The sequence below is a fragment of the Megascapheus bottae genome, chromosome 1 (assembly GCF_031878675.1).
Source record: "Megascapheus bottae isolate mThoBot1 chromosome 1, mThoBot2.hap1, whole genome shotgun sequence".
Classification (NCBI taxonomy): domain Eukaryota; kingdom Metazoa; phylum Chordata; class Mammalia; order Rodentia; family Geomyidae; genus Megascapheus; species Megascapheus bottae.
The window spans coordinates 100494780-100512651 of NC_143509.1; the positions used below are offsets into that span (position 1 = coordinate 100494780).

Consider the following 17872-nt stretch of genomic DNA (forward strand, 5'->3'; position numbering starts at 1 on the left):
TTTTCTCCTCTTTAGGAAGGATGTCTCTGAGCCATTCTTGTTGTTGGGTCATTTGCTGGTGATGTATGTAAAAGTTTCTGGCTCAGAAGTGAAGCTATTTGATAGGGTTTATCCACATAGCAGGTTGTGCTCTGGTAAACCAGTGACCTGGCGTTGCATTCTCCACCTTTCAGCTGCGCCCTCACATGCTCACCTTGGGTTTGACATTTTCCTTTGGTCATTTGTAAATTGCAGAGAGCACATGCGCATGCGCATGCTCTCTCACACACACACATCCTGTTCTCAGGTAAAATAGACAGGAAAATAGGGGTGGCATGATCTTAAAATGGATCTGAGCTGCATATATTCTCAAGGCTTTTGCTTCTTTCTTTCAACATTGTAGTAATACATTCACAAGTGAGAAAATGCAAATAGAAGAGTGTATACAGAAAAGGAAGGAGTGCTGGGAAGAGAGCCGGCAAAGAGCAGTAGCTGCAGAGGTGAGTGCCGGCGGCCATGAGAGCAAGGCCGTGGAGGATGGTGGTGAAGGCCCATGTGCCAGGTCTGCTTGCCCGCTTTTGTGTTTCTTTAATTACATGGTAGGCATGATGTTACTGTTGGGAACTGAGATGAGAGGTTTCTATCACCTATAATCCTGTCTTTCTCCCCAGCACAGCCCCTCTCCTTGTGTTGCGTACATGCATTCATACTGTACAACACTTCGGCAAAACCATTTCGTCACTCCTCACACTGAATAGTATAGCTTCAGTGCATTTAATCAGATAGTGTGCCATGAAGCGCCCAACCGTAAAACACTCTGTTACTTGAACCATCAATGGAAATAACTTACTAAGGATATGCTCCTGCTGGGCGTCTGTAATCCTAGCTACTCAGGAGGCTGAGGATCATGGTCCAGAACTAGCCCGGCAGGAAAGTACAATAAACATCCAAAAAGCCAGTAGTAGAGCTGTGACCCAAGTGATAGAGCACCAGCATTGAGCAAAACAAAATCTTAGGGACAGTGTGCAGGTCCTAAGTTCAAGCCATGAGACTGGCACAGGATAAAAGAAAAACTGAACATGAGAAGGGTATCAATTTGTGAGAAGTAATGTACCTACTATTTGGCACATGTAACTATAGTCCCGCTATACATTACCTCAACAATAAATAAATAAATAAAATAATTAAAAAAATAAAAACTATGCTTCTAGTTGGCTGTGGTGGTTCACTTGTAAATAGTTTCAGTTTTCATTTGAAAAATACCTAACCATCTTTAATTTGCTGGCAGGTATCTGTGCTTGAAAACTGCAAGGAGTATGAAGTGTATAAGTTACAGAGCATGGCATCACAAGCAGAAGTCTTTCTTAAGAACCTCAAGCTGACCAGCAGGTAGTATGGCTTCCCAGAGAGTCTTCCGAACTAGTGGCTTAGGAAGCGAAGTTAGAAACAATCGAGAAAAGATTTTACCATTAGGACCTTTTTATTTAAATAGATACACAGTCACAGAGAAATAAAAAATGAGCAGAAGCTGAGATCAGAAGAATTACAGTTTAGCCGGCCACTTACACCTGAAATTCTAGTTGCTCAGGAGGCTGAGATTTGAGGATTGCAGTTCAAAGCCAGCCTGGCCACTAAAGTCCATGAGACTCTTATCTTCAATTAACCAGCAGAAAACCGGAAGTAGGTACTACGGCCCAGGGGTAGGGCATAGCTGTGAGCTGAAGAGCTCAGGGACAACACCCAGGCCAAGAGTTCAAGTCCCACAACCGACCAAAAGCAGAAAAATAGAATTACAGTTTAGGGTCAGCATGGGAAAAAAAATTAAAAGAGATTGCATTTTTTTAAGTGCGCTAATAAAAAGCTAAGTGTAGTAGTGTATGCTTGTATGCTTGTTGGCCCAGGTTTCTAGGAGGCACAGATAGAATTGAGGTCCAGCCTAGCTCAGGCACAAATAGGAGGCCCTGTTAGCAACTGAGACAAGCAAAAAGGGTGGGGAAGTGACTCAAGTGGTAGAACACCAGATTGGAGAGTTCCAGGCCCTAAATTCAAAGCCTAGTACTGCCTTCCAAAAAGTCCAAAACATCTTAATGAATTCTAACTAAATATTTAGTTAATAATATATAGTTAATCTTGCAAAATACGTTCATTAATGCTAAAAGTTTACATTTCTACTAGATAGAAGAATTTCTTCTCATACTGATTATTATACTTCTCCAACTTGAATTTGAAAGATGGAGTAGTATACCAGCATGCAAACTGTCAACCTAGCATATTGCATTTCTCCATGTAAATTTTGTGGATTTTTGAGATACCTAGGAATTGAACATAATGTATCACACCATTTAAGACAAGAATTAGCTACATCCCATCCCTGAGTGTGGAGTCGCACACAGGAGATTGCTTTTTATCTGTTTCTTCAATCCTGTCACGCACATTGGTCTTTTGTTTTAAACCCCAAGATTTTCATTTGCCTAGGTCTTGTATTTTTTATTCAGATTTCAAACTCAGACATGAGCCAGGAGGAGGGTTCTGGTTGGTTGTGTGGGTTATGAAAAAAGATACAGTATACATGTACTTCCTCTTTAAAGATTTTAAGTGGATATGCTGATGCACATTACAGGACTAGTTCAACTTATATATACATCAAGTGTTGAAAAGCCTCTGTTAAGTTTGCTTTGGGCTGTGAATCACAGTTTACCTTATCTTACCATTTTATCCATCACTATAGACTCCTTCATTAAGCCTGGTAGTCGTTTCTATACTAACCCTGCTTGTTTTCACCAAAGCACAAGTAAAGAAACATTCTAGCTGGGCACTGGTGGCTCATGCCTGTAATCCTAACTGCTCAGGAGGCTGGGATCTGAGGATCATGATTTGAAGCCATCCCAGGCAGCAAAGGCCTTGAGACTTTTTTTTTTGTCAGTCTTGGGGCTTGAACTTGGGGCCTGAGTGCTGTCCTTGGACTTTTTCCTCAAGCTCTACCACTTGAGCCATAGCACCACTTCTGGTTTGTCTATGTGTGTGGTATGGAGGAATCGAACCCAGGTTTTCATGCATGCTAGGCAAGCACTCTACCACTAGGCCAAACTCCCGGCCCCAGACTGTTGGTATTTCTGATCGTCTCAATTAAGAGTGTGTTGTACCTCACAGTAGAGCAGTCCATGAATGCTGAGGTCTACACTTATTCTTATTCTGTCTGCTCCCATCCTTCTCTTTGACATAACCAGCTGGACATTTAAGTTTTATTTGATTGTTTTGCACGTTCCAGGGTTTTTATTTTTTATTGTCAGGGTTGCAGTTACATTCGCCAGGTAGTTGGTACATTACTTTTCACACATTGATACCCCTTGTCATGTTTTTGTCCCCGTTTCCTTCCCTCCAGGTCCCAGGTTTTTTATTTATTTAATTTTATTTTATTGATTGGTTGTGGGGCTTGAACTCAGTACTGTCACTGATCTTTGTGCTCAGGGCTAGCTAGCACTCTACCACTTGAGCCACAGTGCTACTTCTAGTTTTTGAGTGGTTAATTGGAGATAAGAAACTCACAGGGGCCAGGAGTATGGCCTAGTGGCAGAGTGCTTGCCTAGCAGGCACCAAGCCTCGATATTACATTAAAAAAAAGCTGGAAGTGGTGCTGTGGCTCAAGTTGTAGAGCACGAGCCTTGAAAAAGCTCAAGGACAGTATAAGTTCAAGGAAAAGAGAGAAAGAGAGATGTAGAGAGAGACTCAGACTTTTCTGCCTGGGCTGGCTTCAAACTTCAATCCTCAGATCTCAGTCTTTTGCGCAACTAGGGTTAAAACAGGTATGAGCTATAGATACCTGGCCAAAGTTTATTTATTTCTTTATTGCAAAGACCAAATGAAGAATGTTCTAAGCTTCAAATTTGAGCAAATAAATTCAAGATAGTATCTCCTCTACCCAGTTAATTTTAGGTTTCTTGCATCTTTTTTAATATATTTTAAGATTCCCTACAGTGTTTCTAATAGGAATCTGGCAAAATATATAATTCTTTTAAAATAGTTGATGGTGGGGTAATGTTTAATGTATCTTTCAGTCATGTTTGTTTTCATTTTATTTGCCATTTTCTGTAGTGGACATTGAATAGTTCCATCTTTTTTACTTTTTTAGTGATTCTGCAGTGTATCTTGACATGGAGTCTGATATACTTTCATGGGAATCATTTCTTTCTAATGTTACAGAAGAAATTAAGAAAGTAAAGGTAAGCTGTAAAACCTTCCATTATCTTTTTAACTATTAGTGGCAGTAATATATTTTTATTGATATTGTGAATTTTTATGAAATTAATATTTTCTTAATTATCAACATTGCACTTGATTGATAGATTAAATTTTGATATATTTGATAAATTTTCAGAATATTCTACTTAGTGAGATCTTACTATGAACTTTCCTTTTAAGAAATAATTGTGTTAAGTAGGGACGTGTGGTTCATGTCTGTAATCCTAGCTACTAAGAAGACTGAGAATTGCAGTTCAAAGCCAGCACAGGCAGAAAAGAGCTCCATGAGACTTTTTGTCAGTAGTGGGGCTTGAACTCTGGGCCTGGGCACTGTCTCTGAGCTCTTCAGCTCAAGGCTAGTGCTCTACCACTTGAGCCACAGCACCACTTCTGGTTTGCTGGGTGCCCAGTCTGGCTTTGAAACATGATCCTGAGATCTCAGCCTCCTGAGTAGCTAAGATTACAGGTGTGAGCCACCAGTGCCCGGCTCCTTGAGACTCTTTATCTCCAGTTAACCACCAAAAAGCTGGAAGAGGAACTGTGGCTCAAGTGGTAGGATGCTGTGTTTCTTAGAAAATTCTTGATCGTTTGTAATGTACACTGAAGGAAAAAATATGAAAATATGAGTTGTGGATTTTCCTTTGCGATTTAAAAAACTTCACATTTTCCCTTGTATCCACAGGCTGAGTTTGAAGAGCAAATTAAAGCAATTAAAAATGGTTCTCAGCTCAGTGAACTTTCTAAAACACAGATTTCTGAGCTGTCATTTCCTGCCTATAACACAGTAAGTCTGTTGCATCTTATTTAGATGGGGAGGGAAAGTGAAGCGCTCTTTTCTTAACAGGTTCATGTGGCTTGTTGGTAGTTGTACTAGGGATGGAACGGTGCTGTGTCTGTCCTTATGGTTTCATTATTGCTATTACTGTATAACCGTGGTGTCTCTACTGCCCGTATGCTTTCATTATTGAGGAAGCAGATCAGGCTGGCACCTGGACATGTTCCACTTTTATGCACTTCATCTGCCTTTTCTCCCAGGTGGTGCCACACATGTATTTTCACATCTGAGCAAGTACTCCAGGCATAGAAGTGCCTGCAGTTGAGTCAGACCCTTACTATTTGCAGCTCTGGTTCTCATTCCTACATACCTGGGGGGTTCCTCATCTAATACAGAATAAATACTGCTATATCTTAGACATGCAAGATTTTGATGGTCTACCCTAATGCATTTTAATGTAAATTTTTGATGTATGACTTGAATCTTCTGATGTGTCTTTATTTTACAATGCACAGCACAGAAAAGTGAGACATTAGTTATAGTGTGCAAAGCCCAGTATTACTGTATTCTGAGGTGGCACATGTTTCTGAAATTTAGACACGAAACAGATGCTCTGTAAATATCACTCGAAAGTGGATTAAATCAAAGATGATCAGGCATTCTGATAAGAATCTAAAAATTGTTAAAAAGGTCAATGAAAAGTGGTTTTTAGAATGTTTTGACTTGACATGAAATATGGTTTCTACAAGCAGAGAAAGGAGACTGCTTGCCCTAATACCTGATTTCTGCCTTCCTGCTATTGCCAGACTCTTGTCTGAGCCAGTCATCTACTTGCCACCTTACCCATACAACCCAGTCAGGGCTTCCCTCTCAGCCTTCCCTGCACAGCCCTGCAGTCTGTGCACTGGTGGGCCTCCTGTCCGAGGTGTCCTCCTCAGCTCCTCCCATTGGCTGGTCTTAAGCACTTGCAGGTAGAAAGCTTGAACATTTTCATTGCCCTGAGTAAGAAGCAGGGTTTTATTTAGAAGATTGCCTCTCATTTACAGTTTCTCTCAAGTTTTTACAGCAGAGATAGAACAAAAAACTTTTGATCTTTGTAGATGGTTACTGATAACTTGTCATTTTAGCTTAATGAAATTTTGTAATTACTCAAGAACTTTTATTTTCAAATTCTGGGAAATCTCACTGTGCCAGGAGCTTAACTAATAAGTGTCCCTTAAAGCCATCTACTTTGTGTCTCATTCGTTCCTCATTCGCTCAGTCATTCAGTGGTGAACAAGGCTGGGCCTAAGGTTGTTTACTAGGCATGGGGAAGGGACTGAGGGGAGAGCGTTGGACTGCACACATGCATGCACCAAAGAAGCCTTGTTTCTAAGCCACGTGACAGTTTGTTAAGCAGTTCCTTAGGAGTTCCCAGCTAGCAGGTTGGTCTAGGTTTTGGTGCTTTATGCAGATGAGACAGGTGGCAGTGGAGACAAAACCTGGAGTGAATCCACTTGACTGGTGATGAGCCATTAGTGGAGTAAGGGTGACGGAATGGCTGTAAGGGTAGAGGAAAGAGAACAGGCAGGAGAGGGATTAAAACTCAGGAACTACCTTTGTTACAAGGCTGGGCTGTACTCTGAGGAGTTCAAGGGAAGAGCACACTGAAGTTTAGATTTTATGCAGTCATCAAGTGGGTGTGCAGAGGGGGCTGTCAGGATAGTGGTCTAGACTGGAATCAGTGAAAGGTGCACTTTAATCAGCAACGAGTATAGTTCGTGTTTCCTGACAGAATTAGTAGTGGCATAAAGAGCCACTCAGTCTCAGTCTACTGACTCAGTCTACTGACTGGCAGAAGCCAGCACTTCTGGGCATCCCTGTGGTGTAGGCTAATGAGTCCGCCATGGGTTTTAGCTGCAAAGGGAAGAGGGAAGATTAGGTGGAACATGACATTGGGCCTGTGGTAGGCAAAACCTTCTCGTTGAGGTTTTTCTAGTTTCACAGAGAAAATAGTGAGAATTACTTAGATGCCAATCTCCGCTTGTTCTAATAACTTACGTGTTGTAGTTAGTGATCTTTTATAAGAATATTGCCAGGTGCTGGTGGCTCATACCTGTAATCTTAGCTACTCAAAAGGCTGAAGGGAGATTGAGGTTTGAAGTTAGCTTAGCAAAAAAAAGGTACTCGAGACTCCCATCTCTGAAACAACAAAAAGATGAGCTTGAATAAGTGTGAGGTCCTGAGTTTAAACCCTGGTACCAACAAGAAAAGAATTTACTGTTACCAAATTTGATGTGTATTTCAGTGTAGTTCTTGGGTGTATCTCCTTTCAAGTAATTCTCCCGGCAGAGACTGAACGATCCCCCTACTGTGGTGTGTTCCTCACAGCTTCATCTGAAGTTGCCCTCTGAGTCTGCAGAGCATGAGGAGGATCCAGAGCTCCTGACTTCTTCAAGTCTCAAGACAGAAGTTATAGACGATTTGGGGCTGCTTCCTGATAGTGGCTGTGCAGAAGAAACTCCTTTAGCTCTGTCAGAGGGGTCACCACCCTGCCAGCCTGAGACTGGCCAGCAGTCAGAGCCTAAGAGGGCTGACCAAACAGTTCTTGTGGAACAAAGCCCTGAAGCAGACCAGCATCAGCCTGCTCCTCCCCCAGGACCTGCGGAGCAAAGCCCCGAGGTGGACCAGACACTGCCTGCTCCTCATCCAGGACCTGCGGAACAAAGCCCCGAGGTGGACCAGACACTGCCTGCTCCTCATCCAGGACCTGGGGAACAAAGCTCTGAGGTAGACCAGGCACTGCCTGCTCCTCATCCAGAACCTGTGGAACAAAACCCCGAGCTAGACAAGACACTGCCTGCTCCTCATCCAGAACCTGCGAAACAAAGCCCTGAGGTAGACAAGAAACTGCCTGCTCCTCATCCAGGACCTGCGGAACAAAGCTCTGAGGCAGAGCAGAGACCATCCGCTCCTCCAGGATCTGCTGTTCTCTCAAGCCAGTTTCCCAAAGGACCATTCAGCGTTGTCATGGGGAACTTGTCCCTGCTCTTCCCATGGTATAGCAGGTATGCCTGTGTGGTGAGCTGACCTTCTGTTCAGATACAGTCGTGGTTGGCCCTGTCAGGAAGAGCACAGAAAAGGCAGGCGTTTCATTTCTTTTCTCTTGTTTTTTTGCGGGATGAGAAGTGAACTCAGAGTTGTATGCATGTTAGCCAAGGGCACTAGCATTGAGCTGTACCCCCAGACCCCCAGGTAAAAGTGATTTGGGGTGTGTGTATACTGGTCCTGGGGCTTGAACTCATGGTACTGTTGGCTGAGCTTTGTTTGCTCAAGGCTAGTGCTCTACCAGTTGAACCACAGTTTCACTTTCTGTGTTTTTTGGTAGTTAAGCAGATTTGAGTCTCCAAACTCTTACCTGAGCTGGCTTTGAATTGAAATCCTCAGACCTTAGCTTCCTGAATAACTAAGATTACAGGTGTGAGCCACTGGTGGCCAGCTACTTAGAAGTCAAAAAAAAAACCAAAACGTTTCATTGTTGTTTATCATTTACTTTCCTTTTTCCTTTCCTTTCAGTATTGAGCTTGTGGGATTTATCAAAAAAGTTCGAAACAAAAACAAGAACCTATTCTCAGAATTGCAGGCTGATGAAATTATTCAAAAAGTGAGCGACCACATTTTAGAAGAACAGAAAAAGAAAAAGGTATTCCATCTGGGTACAATAAAATGTTCAGCTTCATTCTTATTTATTTGTAAAGTGTGGGAATTGGGGAGCAGAGGAAATACCATTGAGAAATTCAGTAAAGACAGAAAAGGGGCCTTCAGTTTGGCCTAGTGGTAGAGTGCCTGCCTGGCATGCACTGAGGCCCAGGTTCGATTCCTCAGTACCACATACATAAAAAAAGCCAGAAGGTGGAGCTGTGGCTCAAGTGGTGGAACACTAGCCTTGAGAAAGCCCAAGGACAGTGCTCAGGCCCTGAGCTCAAGCCCCCACATTGGCAAAGACAAAAGCCCTCTGTATCAGCTACTAGCTACATTGACACCTGAGAAAATGAGTCTCTACGATATTAATTTGTCCGGGACACACTCAACAAACAGAAAACTGGAGTGTGACTACACAGCCCCAGGACTCATGAGTATCTGTTCTACTACCGCCTTGCCTGTTACCAACCTATAACTAACTACTTGGGTTTTTTCTTTTTACTTTACTTTTTATAGGGTTTAGGGTTCTTTTACTTTACTTTTTAACAAATTTATTTGTATATTAAAAATAAAAAATCGAAAGACAGAAGATAGTCGAACTTTAATCGGCTTTGCTTTCCCCTTGTCACTCTCTCCCCCTCCCATTTGCATTATTTCTGTAGCCAAATCCAAGAAAGGACCTGAGGCCATGTGAGGCCAGCTGTGCTGCTTCTGTGACCAGGACTTCCCAGGGGCAACCCTCTTCCAAAGCCAGGGGCCAAAAGGCAGTAGATAGTCCTGTGAGTATAAAGCTGGCTTTGCTTTTTAATGAAGAATAATGAGGAAAGAAAAATTTTAGGACATGAAGTAATAGGTCTTTCTTTTTACTTCTTAAACAAATTTATTTGATTCTCAAATTAGAAGCTAACTTATGTAGTTTGAAGATACCCAGTAGAATAGTAAGTGGTTAAGATGTGTGGCCTGCACCAGATCGGGAGAAGAGGTCTCTGAACAGGAGTTGGCTCTGGGCATGCTTGGCCTTCCATCTCTTACCCTTGATTTGCTACAGATGGTCAGAGTCTTGGTTCAAGTGTGCTTTGTTTTGTTGCCATTGTGGAGTTTGGGCTCTGGGCTGGGTGCTGTCCCGGAGCTCTTCAGCTCAAGGCTAGTGCTCTGCCACTTGGAAATGGAACACCACTTCCAGTTTCCTGGTGGAAACTGGAGTCTCATGGACTTTTGTGCCTAGGCTGGCTTTGAACCATGATCCTCATATCTCAGCCTCCTGAGTAGCTAAGATTACAGGCGTGGGCCACTGGCGCCCAGCATATATGGTGTTTTTAATAGTGGGGAAAAAACAGGATCCTGGAACTATTATACCTGTAAGCTAAATTGAAAAGGCCATCTAACTGTCATTTTTTGTCTTGTTTTGTTTTTAATTAGTATTATTATCATTTGCCAGTGTTGAGGCTTGAACTTAGGGCCTGAGCATAGCCCTTGGGCTTTCCTCAAGGCTAGTGCTCTACCACTTGAGCCCCTGCACCACTTCTGGCCTTTTCTATGTATATGGTACTGAAGAATTGAACATGGATCTTTGTGTATGCTAGACAAGCACTCTACCACTAGGCCAAACTCCCTGCCCCTAGCTGTCAGGTCTTATGGTAAGAAAATCGAACTATATGCAATAGGCTCACACTATAATTCTCAGGGGACTCAGACCTGAGAGGATCAGGATTCAAAGCCACCTAGGGCACAAGCTAAGCAAGAGCACAATTCAAGCCTGAATTCAAGCCTTAAAATCTGCACTAAAAATAAAAATTAAGGAAATCAATACAGAAATGATCTAGGATTCATAACATTCACCAAAGGTTGGCATAGCCAGAGCCACATGTAGACTTCAACACAAAGCTTGCCATTCCCTGTGCCTCCGCACTAGCCAGTGCCGGAGGCCCAGTGGGGTCCTACGCCATCCATGTTGCCTCAGCTCCGCTGACTCTGGTGCAGAGCACATTTCCCAGATCTGCAGCTGTGGCACCAGAGTGTGGATAACATTCAAGAGCTGTAGACCCTGCGGCAAGCTCCTCGGGGATTCAGAGGCTGGAGATGGCAGAGAGCCAGTTTGCAAATTTGAGCTTGCACTGGCCTCTTTTTTTATTCCTCCTGTACATTTTTGATTTCTACTAGTCTTTGGATATTTTTCCATACCATGTAGTCTGAGCTTCCAGGATGTCTCCTCTCACCCAGGGCCATTTCCTAGGAATTGAATCCTGTCCTCCGTGGCCCTCTAGCCCAGCAGGATTCTGGGAAATTTGCATTCCTGTGCTAGCCATCCCCACCACAAGGTAGACTAGGTGTCAGCCAAAGGAAAGAGCTCTCCTCCTACCTCACAGTTAATGTTGAAAATAGTTTAAGTTAAAAGATGATTCGGCCGGGAGTGTGGCCTAGTGGTTAAAGTGCTTGCCTAGCATGCACAAAGACCTGGGTTCGATTCCTCGGTACCACATACGTAGAAAAAAAGCTGGAAGTGGTATTGAAGCTCAAGTAGTTGAGAAAAAGAACACTGATCAGGCCCTGAGTTTTTGCCCAACTGGCAAAAAAAAAACAAAAAACATGGTTCATGTAAACTTTATCAAATTTTATGAGTTGGGCTTGATAATCATAGATAGTTTTTTGTTTTGTTTTGTTTTACCAGTCCTGGGCTTGAGCTCAGGGCCTGAGCACTGTCCTTGGGTTTTCTCGGGGCTAGAGCTCTACCACTTGAGCCACAGCACCATTTTTGGCTTTTTCAATGTATATGCTACCAAGGAATTGAACCCAGGTCTTTGTGCACGCTAGGTAAGCACTCCACCACTAGGCCAAACTCCCAGCCCTTATAAATAGTTTTTTTTAATTGAGGCCATTTGTTCAGTATTTTTTTAAAAGAATTTATTAATGTTGATTTTTACATCATATTTTAAATGACAAGTTTAACATACAAGTGTTCAAGGAGGGAATCTCTATTTACAATCACTGGGACTTAGTATTTAGAACTTAATCACAATTAGGCTAAGAGTTTGTATGTCATAGAAACATATTCATTTATGAAATAAAACATTTGTTCAGTATTTTTAAATTACAAAAGTAATACATATTCACAATACAACATCCAAATGGTAAAAAGGCATTTGAATGTCCTAAAGCTGGGTGTGGTGTCATATATCTGTGGTCCTAGCTACTAGGGAAGCTGAGGTAGGAAGCTCATGAGCTCAAGGCCAGCCCCGTGGGGAAGACAGAAACACCCTTGAACAAGTCAGGGCCAGCTCAGCCTTCCGGCACGGGCTGTAGCTCTCCTCCTGGCTGAATCCATTCCTTCCTATGGCGTGTGTGCCGTTGCTCAGACCTACAGCTTTCGGGGCCTGGGTTCCTGATCCCGTCCAGGTGAATAAGACTCACTGCCTGTCTTCAGGAGGCGCGGAGTCAAGCAGGGCGTTAGGGAAGTGGCTGGTGACCCCAGGGCTAAGTAGTGTGGGCTGCGGGCACAATTCTGCTTTCTGTGCCCCCTAGCCTAGATGGCGCTCAGTGTCTGCTGTCACATAGAAAACACCATCCATGCTCAGCAGACCAAGGCAGAGGCTGGACGTCTTCCGTTCACCTCCGTGCAGCCCCCTGCACACTCTGACCACGTAGAGGCTGAGTTTGTTTTGTGTTGATATCAGAAGTCACTAGGCTCATGGAAACTTTAGAGAAAAAGCCTTCCAGGGCCGGGAGTGTGGCCTAATGCAAGAGTGCTTGCCTAGCGTGCACAGAGACCTGGATTTGATCCCGTGGTACCACATACATAGTAAAAGCCAGAAGTGGTGCTGTGGCTCAAGGCTCTAGCCTTGAGAAAGCCCACACATAGTGCTCAGGCCCTGAGCTCAAGCCCCAGGACTGGCCAAAAAAAGTCTTCCAGAACAAGAACCAATTCTCATTACTGTGGGGATTTTTTGTTTGTTTGTTTTTTGGTTTTTTGCCTGTCCTGGGGCTCTAACTCAGGGCCTAGACACTTTGCTCGAGCTTTCTCAAGGCTAGCATTCTACCACTTGAGTGACAACACCACTTCTAGCCTTTTCTGTGTATATGGTACCAAGGAATTGAACCCAGGCTTTGTGCATACTAGGCAAGTGGTCTACCACTAGGTCATGCTCCCTGTCTTATCAGATTGTTTCCTAGGCTTTCTGTAGATATTAATTCCCTTTATTTTTATATAATTGAATTATGTCAGCCAGGCACTTGTGACTCATGCCTCTAATGGTTGTGCTCAGGAGGCTGAGATCTGAGGATTGTAAGTAGGCAGGAAAATCCATGCTACTCCAATTAATCAACAAAAACCCAGAAGGGGAACTGTGCTTCAAGTGGTAGAGTGCCAGCCTTGAGCAAAAGAGCTCAGGGACAGCACCCAGGTACTGAGTCTAAGCCCCCAAACCAGAACACACAAAAAAATTGAATTATATAGTAAGTACCATCTTATTCTCTACATTTCATCAGTGACAACTGTGTCAGGGATTAGACACATCCATTAGATACAGTCCATTGTGTGGATAATTCAGATCCCTAGCAGATAGTTAGGTGATTAATCTGTGATATTAAGCAAGTACCACACATTAACTGTGGTGTGGAACAGACTTGTAGAGTGCGTGGGCATATATTAACTGTGAAAACGGTGATCCTCTTGGAAAATTAGAACTCCGAAAGTGTACATTTTGTGTATTTTTTAATATTTTTCTCAGAAACTTTTGAAAAAGAAATCTCTTAAGTCTGTTCAGCTGTCATTTGCCACAGTTGGTAGGAAAGTCTCAGAAGCCTTTGTGGTATGAATCATGAAGGGCTCAGAGTATAAAAAGGAGCCAAGCTCCTACTCTACAATTTTCAAATGTGCTTGTTTCCACAGGCACCAGATGAGAATCCCTGCGCACTGTGCCATGACGAGTTCAAATCACGAGCTCTGCGCACACTCAAGTGTGGGCACAAGGTTCACAAGGGGGTAAGGATTGTCAGTGGCAGTTGTCGTGTCCTGTGCACTGGGACTTCCGTGCATTTGAAAGATAAAAGAAGCTTTTTTGTTTTTCTGTCATCATTTCTTAGGTTTCCAAAATCATTGTCTTTTCTAACCTGCACATGCCAGGTATCCTGCAGGTAGGGGTGTAGGATGTGTGCGTGCATGTTCGTGTGTGTGTGTGTGTGTGTGTGCGCGCGCGCGCACGTGTGCTCCCGTATGCCCACACCACATCATGGATAGATAGCAGCTGACTCCACTCGTTACGTTGGTGCTGAGATTCATATGTGACTTCTTCCATAACTAAATGGGTAAACATTACAGCAGTTTGTCAGTTTTGTGTCGTTGGTAAAAACTGATTTAACATTGTGAGAAAAGCTAACCCTAGTTAGGTCCCTTGGCTGACCCTGACAGATGCTGGTTCATACTTCCAAGACTTGCGTCTTACTCCTGTGTTCTGGGCACTGTGACCATTCCGTCTGTGGCACCTGCTGGACTAGGACAGATCAGTTCGCTGACATCTGGGTTTATTGCTCCATGAAAAGGAGAGTAATACAAAATACTCATTAGAAGGAATTGAGAACATTTGCAGAGTATCTTTTGGAGTCTGCCTTCTTCAGTTATGGGCCCAGGTCCATCACACCCAGCCAGGAACAACAGAAAACTCGGGCTGATGGGGCATGTGGGAGTGTGAGAGCCAAGACCAGACAGAAGGATAGACTGAGAATTGGGTGATGGGTCTCGGGTTATAGAAATGCTAGCCTTTCTTCTGGGCAGCTGAAGCCAAAGAGATTTGACTGGATGGAGGCAGGGAGGGAGGACAACTTCTAGAGGCCAGAAATCAGCCGGCGATATCCATGTATCTGATTCTGAAGCAAATTCCTGGCCTGAACACACATCAGTGTCCCTGAAAATTGGGCAGCTGCAGGCTCTGCCCGACTTGGCAATTAGCTGTGCATATCAAGAAGTCCAGTGGCACAGGCCAACTGAGGCATAAGGTTCTGAAGGCACCGACTTTCTTTTTTGCCTCCTTTTCAGTGTTTTAAGCAGTGGCATAAAGGACAGAGCGCTTGTCCCACCTGTGGCAGCGGGGACCTGCTGAAAGAAGATTAGCCCACCCCCTCATCCCTGGACCTAAGACATCGATACCAGGAAGCCACCTCGCAGCTTCTGTGAGTCACCACCCTTCACTAGAGCACCGCTTACCTGTGTGCGGAGTTGAACCCTCAGACAGGAACATGAAGACTATTGTACTGCGTGTCACACAGCTAGTAAACAGGAATCTTGAATGCAGTTGATAGGGAGTCATTTCCCCACCCTGCTGATAGTGACTTAGGATCTGTCATCATAGTCTTGCATTGTTGCAGTTCATGCACAGGAGCTCTGTGAGAGAAATTTTGAATTATAAAAATGTTTTACGTGGTCAGATACCCAAGGGTTCCTAGAAAGTGCCACAAGAAATTATCCTGACCTTCATACTCTTATGAGATCCACTATCCCTAAAGATAGGTCAACATGTCCTTCAAAGGTCCTGCATTTCTAAAACGAGCTCTTAAGTGAGTCACATTTTGATAATATATAGGTATTCAATATACTGGCCGATAAAGACCAAACAATTAAGATCTGTTCACAAAACTCCATTTGCTTTGACTTTGCATTGGTTGCATTACTTTATTTCCCCCTCATAGATTTTCTTTAAAGTGCTTACTTTTCTTTTTACAAATGCGATCCTATTTTTGAAACATCTATAAAACACCTTTTTTATTTTTTTTTTCATTATCAGACTTTTTTTTTTTTAATCCCTGGGGTCAAAGCTGTGTATCTGTCTTTGTAGCCCCACACGTGGACTTGTTCTTAGAACACTGTGCTGTCTTGTCTTCCCTGTTTGGTAGTCTTTGTGAGTCAGCAAGTTCTTAGGTGTCTCCTCCGAGCACACAGATAGTGTGTAGAGCCAGGCACCATCATCCTTTCCTTAATTTCTTCCTACCACCAAAAAAGAAACATGGTTAAGACAATCCTGAGGTGTTTGTGTCACAGCCATTCTGTGTTTGTGTAAAGTAATGCATGCAATCGTGTGCTGTGGCCTGAGAACAAAACTAACTGCATTAGGATCTCCTGGAAAATAGATATCCTTTGGTGACCAGAAGACTGGTAAATACAGAAATAGGAGTTCTGGAAACATTCCATTTCCCTCAGACATGGAAGGTCAGAAAACGTTTTTCAGTGCGTTCTTTGCCCACTGAAAATACGTGAATGGATGTGGTCACTACCTTCTGCCTGTGTCTCCCCGTGAGTTGTGATGTGTTGGTGACTTAGTCTGCTGCAGCTCACCCGCTCCCTGAGCCCTTCTCTGCTTCTCAGAAGACAGGAGCGCTGTGCACACTGTACTCCACAGGGGCTGGCCACAGAGTCAAGTAAGAGGAGAGCCAGCCAGCCAGCCAGCCAGATCATGTGTTCTTGCTTCACTTTACAGCCCTGTGAACATGCCTTACATCTGTCTAGTGATTGTCAATAAAAGAACATTCAAAAAGACTAGCAGTCTACTCTCTTCCTTGCCCGCTCTTTCTCGGGTTCTTGGGTAATGTATTTACCTGCACTCTACTTACACTGGCCCCTCTGCCATGTTAACATTTTGGGCTGGACCAAGCAGTGCCAGTATAGAGCAGCTCGCAACCTCGATCAGGCGTTCCTTTTGTCTAAGTAAAGCTTGCCATGGTCCAGTTCTCAAGACTGGCTATTTTTAAATTTGTGAGTGGAACATTTCTCCAGAGGATAGAAAGTTTATTTTTCAGGGCTAAATTAAGAGACTTTTAATGTGAATACATGTAAAGATACTTAAGATAATTGTATTTCTCAGTGTCATTTTCCCCCCTTTTTACTCAGTATCTTTTTTTTTTTTTTTTTTTTGCCAGTCCTCGGCCTTTGAACTCTGGGCTTGGGCACTATCCTTGGGCTCTTGGGTTTTCTCAAGGCTAGAGCTCTACCACTTGAACCACAGCACCATTTCTGACTTTTTCTATGTATGTGGTATTGAGGAATCAAACCTGGGTCTTGGTGCATGCTAGGCAAGTACTCTACCATACTCCCGGCCCCCAGTATTGTATTGTATTTATTTATTTTGGCCAGTCCTGGGCTTGAGCTCAGGGCCTGAGCGCTGTCCTTGGACTTTTCTCGAGGATAGAGCTCTACCACTTGGGCATCAGCACCACTTCCAGGTTTGTTTTTTTTTTTTCTATGTATGTGGTGCCAAAGAACTGAACCTGGTCTTCGTGCATGCTAGGCAAGTACTTTACCACTAGGCCAAACTCCCGGACCCCCACACATTCCCTTGTTAAAGGATGTTTCAGATATGTGTACATTGAAGGATTAGAAAATTCTCGTATGTATTCAGAGTATCATAAGTATTTTTAATGTATTTATTTCAAAATTATGTATAGATCATTTTTTTAGACGATTTTTCTCTGTGAAGTGCCTCATCTATGTTCTGATGAACCAGTAATCTGATAGAAAACTGAAGTGGTGCCCCATAGACAGAGGAGAAGGGGCTGGCAAGTGCAGTTGCATGCATTTTGCGTGGAGAAGTGGATTTGAAGAATCAGGTGAGCAGTATGGACATTGTTTTCTTTATGGCATCCTTACTAGTGGCAGAAAGTGCAAAGGCAGGGGAGTGATGGGTGCGGTCAGAATGCAGAGGCACGTGGTGAACAACTGGGCAGGGGCCTTGTGTGATACCTCGCTTTTCTCCACTCTGACAGTGCTTGGGAGATGTGTGCATTCACACATCATAGTCACATACCACGAGTGCTCTGGAGAAAAGACCAAGGCTCACATGGAGCTCATCCACGCACAGATGTCTTAGCACAAGCAGGGCACCAGGACATGTTTTATTCAGTTTGAGAAATAGTACACTTGTTTGCTTGAGTTTAGGTGGAGCTACTAAACACATTTTCATTTTTTGGTACAGTGAGTGGTTTTTTGAAAGATGTCTTTCATTGGCTTGGCAGCGACGACGTAGAGACTATCTTGGTGAGAAAGACTGACATTGATGCAAGGCAGGAATTCAGGTAAATAGAACGCAAAGTGATTGTCACAGTGCTAGCACAGAGCCTGAGGACTACAGAGTGGGGAGCAGGAGACGTTTTTGAGCCTCTAGGAAGGTCACACGAGTTAGAGCACTTCCTCAGCACAGCCTAAACTAGAAACTTATT

At 43.5% G+C, this 17872-nt stretch overlaps 1 protein-coding gene across 3 annotated transcripts in view; it reads left to right on the forward strand.

Annotated features, from left to right (window-relative positions):
• Positions 1 to 16194, forward strand: part of Ttc3 (tetratricopeptide repeat domain 3) — a 116372-nt gene extending 100178 nt beyond the window's left edge. For 2 of the 3 annotated variants that reach the window (XM_090349244.1, XM_090349233.1), the window contains 9 exons: positions 383 to 479; positions 1268 to 1368; positions 4109 to 4199; positions 4901 to 5002; positions 7364 to 8040; positions 8549 to 8675; positions 9337 to 9453; positions 13560 to 13652; positions 14703 to 16194. In XM_090349244.1, coding sequence (XP_090205370.1) covers positions 383 to 479; positions 1268 to 1368; positions 4109 to 4199; positions 4901 to 5002; positions 7364 to 8040; positions 8549 to 8675; positions 9337 to 9453; positions 13560 to 13652; positions 14703 to 14777 — 1480 coding nt within the window. In that variant the 3' untranslated portion in view covers positions 14778 to 16194. The remainder of the gene's footprint in view (positions 1 to 382; positions 480 to 1267; positions 1369 to 4108; positions 4200 to 4900; positions 5003 to 7363; positions 8041 to 8548; positions 8676 to 9336; positions 9454 to 13559; positions 13653 to 14702) is intronic. The other variant, XM_090349237.1, reaches the window with a different exon arrangement.
• The last annotated feature ends 1678 nt before the right edge of the window (positions 16195 to 17872 follow it).